At 35.7% G+C, this 9,042-nt stretch overlaps 1 protein-coding gene across 1 annotated transcript; it reads left to right on the top strand.

Annotated features, from left to right (window-relative positions):
• LOC143537462 (disease resistance protein UNI-like) lies at positions 1-2,421 on the top strand. The gene is made up of 2 exons (XM_077031229.1): positions 1-1,485; positions 1,603-2,421. The coding sequence occupies exons 1-2, from the start codon at positions 1-3 to the stop codon at positions 2,419-2,421; spliced, it is 2,304 nt and encodes a 767-aa protein (XP_076887344.1).
• Positions 2,422-9,042: the final 6,621 nt, after the last annotated feature.

Here is a 9,042-nt window from a genome sequence, read left to right on the forward strand (position 1 = left end):
ATGGAGGCCGTTAATCATGTAGTCGGAAGAGTAGTGGACTCCTTGTTTGGTGTGGCTAGAAAGGAAATTAGCTACATGTGGAATTCCTTTGAAAATGTTAAAACTTTGAAAGAGGAAGTTGAAAAGCTCAAGGCTATGAAGGAAACACTTCAACGACGAATGACTGTCGCTGAAGATAAAGGGGAGGACCCCAGAGAACTGGTAAACTGGATAAACAATGCAAATGTTACAATATCCGAAGTCACTAAGTTGATTAGTGAAGAAGATGAATCCAAGAAGACTTGTTGTAGCTTACGTTTCTGTGTCAATTTGGGCAACCTCTATCGTTACGGTAAGATGGCGACAAAAGAAACTTGTTCTCTTATTAAGCACCAAAAGGACGGTGAGCATTTTAAAGATTATGTCTTCGATCCTCTTCCCACCCCAGGATTCGCAGACGTTTACCAACCAAAAGATCTTGAAAACATTGGTACCCAAAAGTCAACTTTGAAGACCATTATTCAAGCTGTAAAAGATGAGCAAATAGTTGGAATCGTTGGATTAGGGGGTGCAGGTAAAACTACCCTAGCCAAAGAAGTTTATGCAGATATGAAGAATCAGTTTGATTGTATTGAATTTATAGTAGTCTCACAAGATCTAGTTAAAGAAAAGATTAAAGAAAAAGTTGAAATAGCAGCGAAAAAAATAATCAATGGAGAAAAGGTTCTGATCATCCTAGATGACGTGTGGGAGGAACTGAAGCTAGATGAAGTGGGCATTCCATGTGGGAGTCGCTACATGAATTGCAAGATTTTGCTTACATCTAGAATCAAAGATGCATGTGAGGCAATGAATGCTAAGATTATTAATTTAAACCCTTTGAAAGAAAAAGAAGGATTTGCTCTTTTTGAACAGGTGGTTGGTGAACGTCAATGGGATGCTACATTAAAACGAGTTGCTTTGGATATTGTTAAAGAATGTGATGGATTGCCACTTTTTATTCAAGCTGTGGGAAAAGCTTTGAAAAACAAAGAGATAGAAAGTTGGGAGGCGTCACTTAACCGGCTACGTAATCCAATCTCTAGGGATGTCGAATACAAAATTAAAGGAATACTGCAATTGAAGCTAAGCTACGACTATCTTAAAAATAAAGTAGCTAAATCATGTTTCTTATTGTGTAGTTTGTTCCCAGAAGATGCAGTCATTGACCTTAAAAGGTTGGCATATTATGGGTTGGCTCTAGGAATATTTGATGATCCTGATTGTAGCATGCAGGATGCAAAACATATAGTTCGAGGGGCTATCGACACCCTTAAATCATCCTTTTTGTTATCGACTGAAAAAGGATACAAAAAAGTTTTGATCAAAATGCACGATCTTGTTCGTGATATGGCAATGCTCATTGCTTCTGTAGGTAATGACAAGTTTTGGGTGCGGTCCGGAAATGGTTTGAGAGAATGGCAACCAACAAAACACTTAAAAAGCTACAATAAGGTATCGCTTATGGTAAATAAAATCCACTAGCTTCCTGATCATGAACCCCGTTTCCCACAGCTAGATACTTTTCTTATACAAGACAATGTGCTGTCGTTCGTTCATGATGCTTTCTTTCAACATATGAAGAAACTTAAAGTTTTAGATATGTCGAGTAACAAAATGCCATCTCTCCCACGATCACTTGATCAGCTTAAAGAACTTCTCATTCTAGATCTATCTAGAAACAGATCTCTTCGTGAAATTTCTATAATTGGGAAGTTAACATGCCTTGAGATTCTAAAACTTAGAAAAACTGGAATTACAGACATCCCTAAAGATATTGGGCAATTGACCAATTTAAGGGTGCTAGATGTTTGCAAATGTGGTCTTTCTGTTGTAACACAGAGTGTCATATCAGAGCTCATTAGGTTGGAAGAGTTGTATGTTTGGTTGAAGGAGGATGGGGATTGTAGTTTTCTTAAGGAACTAAGTAAATTGCAGTCCCTAAAAATTCTGCATTTAAGAGCTTCTATATTGGATTATATTCCTGAAGATTTCCACATTGAAACTTTGATAGAATATAAAATTCAGGACGATAATGACTATTTCTATAACCGTGGTTACAAACGCACCATCAGAATGTCAAAAACTAGCTTCCCATTCACGAAGGCAATAACAAAACTGATTCAGGAAAGTGAAGTGTTGTGTATGTCGGCGCTTGAAGGTTTGGATAACATCCTACCAGTTTGTCCAGCAGGTTTCGAAGAAATAAGGTATTTGGCAAATAGAGAGTTTTTCTCCAAAGTGAAAGAAATAAACTTGTACAAATTGAATAGGTTGGAAGTTCTATGGGACAGACCACATGAATACATAATCTTTTATAATCTTGCCAAAATCGACATTTCATTTTGTGACTCGTTATCAGAGTTATTCCCTGTAAGTGTAGACAAGGGCTTGTCAATCTGAGAGAAATAGAAATTTGGAACTGTAAGAGTATGATGGTTGTTATTTCGGCTGGCGATGAGCAAACATCTGGAGTTAAAATTGGCATGCTCCCCCTTTGTAGTATTTACCTTACTGAGCTGCCCAAACTGGAGAGTTTCTACTCCGGCCATTCTACCATCAATTATCCGTCTCTGAAGTTTATTGTAGTGGATGAATGTCCTAGCATGAATAGATGGAGTGACGGAGATAATCATATGCCCAACATCAAATTTGAGCATGAACGCAATATTAATGATTACATTAAAGCACGGCTTAAGGTATGAAAAACGAATATCCTAATAAATCATTAATATTGTTTTGCTATTATGCGACTTAACTTCACTTGTACATTACTTTTACAGGGGAACGGAAAGTTGGATATGTGGTGTGACTGCTCTACGGATGATTCAGAGGGTATGTAAGCACATTTTTTCTTCTTTAGGATTTCAATGTCGTTGTGTACTACAAGTCCACATGAACTATTTACGAGTTTTTTTGCAGATGAAATTACTAAAGAATGAGTTGGTACAATGAGAACGCAGTTGGTGGTCTCTTACACAAGGTAAGATGATTAACGATAAAACAATATACGAGTAATGCCATAACTTGTCGCATTAGATATTTACTTTGAAGACAAATAATGTGTGACTTTTTATTATGTTTTGAGTTCCTTTGGTTTGTAGCAAGTAATCCTATATGATATTATGTTACACGTATATTTTTAACCTTCTTGTCCTTGAATTGTTACTAGTTTACCACCTCCTATTAATGTCATTTTTCAAGAACAATGGTCTTATGTTTCAACTATAGTTATTACAACTAAAATACAAAGCGAGAAAACATATATATTCTCTTTATCTTTTAGTGAATAAATAGCAGTTAATTAAGGTGTTACTAAATTCAAACAACACTAGCCCAATAGCATACAAGGCTGATGATTTGAATTAGGCCAACAACAACATATCAACCAATGATCATAACCAAACCAACCCAAAACCACATGTGACTTCGATCCGGCCCCGTGCATGCGAGAGCCTGGTGAACGTAGCACCAAACTACTCGAGAGTCCAGATTCGAAGCCAAAAATATCATCCCAACTAATTAATTTTGTGGAAACCATATTTAAGGGCAGAAAAGTCATCCCAACTAATTAATTTTGAATGTATATTTTGATTTAAAAAACAAAAAAAATATAAGATTTGTATTTTTAACAAATCAATTTTATAATTATGTAGTTTAATGCCACCTTGTGGTTTTGTATATATTTTTTATAATTTAGTTTTAAATATTTATACTATATATAATACATCAAACAAGGGCAAATTAAGACACTCATTTTTAAGTAATTTACAACACTTAAACCATGAGGTACATGTGTTAGTAAGGGTAAACATGTCTTTTAAACACAATTCATTCAACTTACAAGTTTGGTCATTCATCTTTAAGCATATTATGTTTTAAAATTAACTTGTAAACTAACTTCTCACCCATGATTTTTAAACGACTATAGCCTTTTCATATGTTAATATTTTTATAAACAAATTGCACTATAAAAATGAGGATTTTATTCTCTTTAATTTGGATATGATATTTTTGTAATTTTTTTTCATTTTAAATAAATTAATATGTTACGTATGGGTATTCAGTGTTGGTTTTTAAGTTATACTTGTGAGTCCAACCGTTAATACTGATTTTTTATCTTCCAAAACCAAACTCAACCATTGAAATTTGAAACCCAATCGTTACTAACGATCTGCTTCCAGTTTGGTTTCACAGTTTAAACTTTAATAATAAAGTTAGTTTAAAATAATTAATAATTAAATGTACCATCAATTTTAACTAAAAACCAACATAATATGTTACTTGAGATGATCATAAATAAAAAATGATAATTTTAACCACATAAATGGTAAATATTAATGGAAGATCCATGACGTGAAATAATAACAGCAAAGATTACAAAAGGAATCATATTGCAATTAGGTTAATTTACAGTCTAGTCTGGTTTCATATGGCCGGTTGCTGATATAAACCGCGAACCAATCGTTCACTACGTTTTGAAACTTTTGAAACCGACCAACAAACCGAAAAGAAAAAAGAAGTCAAACCAATGACCGATTTAAACAATTTCAATATTTTAACCGAACCATAAACACTTATATTTGTTCGTGATTAACAGGTTCAAACTCCCGCTGCATCGTGTGGGCACCCGTCTAGTTATATTTTTAAAAACCAAATAATTAAGTTAAATATTATTATTTTGTAAAACAATATAATAAGAATAATTTAAAGTAAGTTATAAATATACGTAGTAATCCAAAAAGTTTACTCTGTATTTTTACAAAGGGAATATCTCATAGAATAGTAACCAATTTTCAAAAGTGTTCCAATTAGGTCACTCATGCATATTTTTCTCAAATCGGGTCACTAAATCTTCAAATCGAGCCTCACCAATTTTTTTGTTTGTTAAGAAAGAAATGGAGGATAAGATGTGGGGGTCGGAATTTGTAATATAGGTTGTTATATGTTTTAAAAATTAAAAAACGTTAATTATATTAAAAATCAAAAATAAAAAATAAAATCCACGCCGCCACTCAACGTCAACATCAAAAAAAAGATAAAAAGATTTTCTATGTGAAACAAAAATTAGAAGCGTTAAAAAAACATGTTAAATCCTTTACTTTAATAAAATATGAAAGTTAGGTGACCTAACTGGAACATTTTTTAAAGTTGAGTGACCTAATTGGAACACTTTTGAAACTTGGTTTGGTTACTATTCTATGAAATTGCCCCTTTTATAAACCTACTATTTTTAAATCTTTTAAATGCTATTGTAACATCTCGAAATTTCTAAGAATATGTAATTATATATTATTTATTTAAGAACGAAAAGTTTACTTGAGTTATTAAAAAAATAGTAAAATAACAAAGATGGAAGGATAAGTAGGCTAATTAGATGTAATTAAATATGGACCAAAAAGGAAAAATGAGGCCTAAGGTCCGTGGACTTAAGGGAGTATAAATACCCCTTAAAACCCTAATCCTTTCCAATTTCATACATCTCTACACCATAGCCTACACTATCAAAACACACACTTAACCCAATTCCCGTTTTTGAGAAAACCACCTACAAAGACACAAAGATTCCCGGAGATCTAGCTGTCGGATCGGTCTCAAATTTTAACTGAGTGTTCATGGTATATAAATGAAGATTTCCACAGATTAGATCTTCGATCAGAGGTCGTGAAGTCTGATTTTTATCAGCAAAACCTTAGCAGCTCAAAAGTGAAGATTCCGGCAACTGTTCAGCTGTTCCGGCGACTGTAGCGGCGGTTTCCGACGAAGGTGAGCTGATGGGTTTGTATATCGGGACGAGACGGTTCCGTGGCCGCTTGATTGTGTGTGAAGTAAAAACTAGCACAAGTGAAATCACAAAGGGAAATCTGTAGAACCTGAGGAGTAATGTAAAGAGTTAATTAAACTTGGCCACTGTCATTAACTATTTACCTTACGAATCATGTGCTAAATAATTCCTAGAGTGATAACGTTTGTGTTTCCTTAGAGATAAGATAGATGACTTACAAAGGGACGAGCGCGAAGTGGTCGTACTGGACGCTGTGGTAAGACACGTGCCAACCAGACACCTGTTGAAGAAGGTGTGACAAAGTAATATACGAAAGCAATAGGACTTCGACTTTAGGAAGTAAAGAAGAAGGATCACGCCCGGAGCTTGTAATCATATACACCAAGGGAGTTGCTCAAATGTTTCGCACACAATGCCAACAATGTTCGTCGAAGCATCAAAGGTAGCCCGAACTGTGAAGTCCAACTGGAAGTAGCATGAAAGAAACAGAGATAAGCCAACTAGAATGAGTCAAGACATGTAGTATGTCTGCAATAGTTAACTCCATAAAGGAACTTGATGGGATCGTGAGTAACGAAGCGAATGACGAGAAAGTAGAGATGATCGTGAAGGACGGGTGAAAGTCGAGGCATCCTAATTGAAAAGGAATGAAAGTATGAGACTACATAGTTTAGCAAATATGAAAGAAGACGTTAAGAAGAATGTAGTTGTGTACCTGACAGTTTATGGAAAAGACCACTAGCGATACTTTCGTCAAAGTATGAGAATGGTTACAAATTGTAAGGTAGAACTAGAGGGACGTGAGTTCCTTTCTACTATTTATGATTGACCTTAAGAGAGTTCGATGTCGTTTGGGAATAGAGTTGACGTTTGAGTTTAAAGATTGTATGGCATGTAAGAGTAGGTTGATAACGTTTATGTCATTGGATGGCGGTACATTGACGGTTTATGGTAATAAGGAAAGTTCAAGGCCTAACATCATTCCGATGATAGAAGCTGAAGGTTTGTTAAGGCGAGGGTGCAGTGCCTACCTGGCGTATGTTGTCAAAGCTACGGCCGACATGAAAGAAATGAAAGATGTTTCTGTAGTGTGTGACTAACCAGAAGTGTTCCCGTAGGACCTTCCGGGGTTACCACTGGAACTAAAGGTAGGATTCCAGATAGAGTTAATACCAGGAGCACAGCCCGTCGCAAAAGCACCTTACCGCCTGGTGCCACCAAGATGAAGGTGTTTTATGCCTAGTATTTCCCTACGTGGTGTACCGGCGATGTTCATGAAGGAAAAAGATGGAAGTATGAGAATGTGTATAGATTTCTACGAGTTAAACAAGCTTACTGTGAAGAATAGATACTGCCACAAATGGACAAATTTGTTTGATCAAATGCAAGGTGCGAGTTGGTCCTCGCAAATAAACCTCAAAGCAGGCTATCATCAGTTGACAGTTGAAAGTGAAAGAGGCAGACATCCCTAAGACAGCATTTCAGACGCGATACTACGAGTTTCTCGTGATATCGTTTGGATAGACGAATGCTAAAGCAGCATTTATGGTTATGATGATTAGGGATCATCCGTTATTAGGACAAATATGTCGTTGCCTTCAGAAACGATAGTTTTGATTATTCAAGGGATAAGTCCGACCATGCTGAACACTTGAGAGAAGTGTTGGAAACGCTGAAGAAATAGTAATTGTATGCTAAGTTTTCAAGGTGTACCATTGACACATGTCATAAAAAGCAGAAGGAACGGAATACGAGGCAAGAAGATGAGTGAGGCTGATAAAGGATTATGATTGTGGAATCAAGTATTATCCTGGTGAGGCTAATATGGTTGTTGGCGGCCAGAATGTGGAGAAGATATCACGACATTTAAGTAGTATAAATTAGTTAGTACTCCGGATTTCATTAGCGAAATCCACGAGGTACAGTTAAAAGTTATAAAGGATGAGAGCAAGACGAAAAATTAATGAATTCTCTAGTTACAATGAGAGTTGAAAGATGATACTTATGATGTGAAGATCAGATTTGGTCGACTGAGGATTCCACGTCATGGATATCTTCGAGGCCAAATCCTAGATGAAGGTCATAAGTCTAGATGTCGCTTATAATGAAGGCATATACTAATAGAAGTGAAACGCTTTAGTAGAAGTCAGATGAAGATGAGTCCATGGTATGTGACAGTTGTGGATAGACATGATACTTTGCCAACACGGATAAGAACGACCACAAGTGTTACGAATGTGAAGCCGAAAGTCACACTGCAAGAGAATGCTAGAAAAACAAGGACAAAAGGTGGAAAGACATGCAAGGAAAGCGTAGATATGGTTTAGACTTATTGAGTCTTGACACAAATGATTAGTGAGTAATTGATAATCATGTGATCATGGAAGGGAAGTCCTCTGGAATGGAAAGGATAGAATGGTATTATAAAAGAAGGTCAATACATACCGGAAAGGAAGTTGGTTAAGGTAATTGGTTACGATAAAGCAGGCAGCCTGATATGCAACAGCAAACAACAATGGATTCATAGGACAATGTGAGACTTGATTAGTCAAGAAAGGGAAGATGTATCATCATGGACTTCATGATCAAGCTACCCTAGACAACTATAACTCATGAACCCTACGTGTTGATACAGAGCTGAGAATGAAAGAAGGTTTAAGTGGTTACTTAAGGGGTTCTCCAACAAGTTATGCAGTGGATGCACTCAAGAATTGCAAGAAGTGTTCTCTCTCAAGGAATAGACAAAGGGATTTTAAGAAGTAATCCTTAAGGAGAAACTGGAAAGGTATCCTTTTTGGAATTAATATGTTTTGGAACGTATTGCAAAGCAGTATATTTGCTAAGGGTTGTAATTGGACGGAATGGTCATTCACTGCTAATTTAAAGGACAAGAAAGGAGACCATACTTGTGGAAGTAATATGCACTTGCAAAGTCTGGAAGAGGAAGCGTATCATAGATGACTTCATGGACAAGCTACCTAAGAAAGCTAAAACTAATTAACATAACTCGTTGATTGTAAGACAAAGGATAAACCGGTAAGTCAGGAAGCTAAAGAAAGGATGTGAATACATGAAGTATTCCTCTTTACAAGGACTAAGCAGGTTTCGAGGACGAAACCTCTTATAAGGAGAGTATACTTATAACATCCCAAAATTTCTAAGAATAAGTAATTATATATTATTTATTTAAGACCGAAAAGTTTACTTGGGTTATTAGAAAAATAGTAAAATAACAAATA

This window comes from Bidens hawaiensis, unplaced genomic scaffold (assembly GCF_021521415.1).
Source record: "Bidens hawaiensis isolate Kalapana, Puna unplaced genomic scaffold, B.hawaiensis_p1.1 tig00011192_1, whole genome shotgun sequence".
Taxonomy (NCBI): Eukaryota; Viridiplantae; Streptophyta; class Magnoliopsida; order Asterales; family Asteraceae; genus Bidens; species Bidens hawaiensis.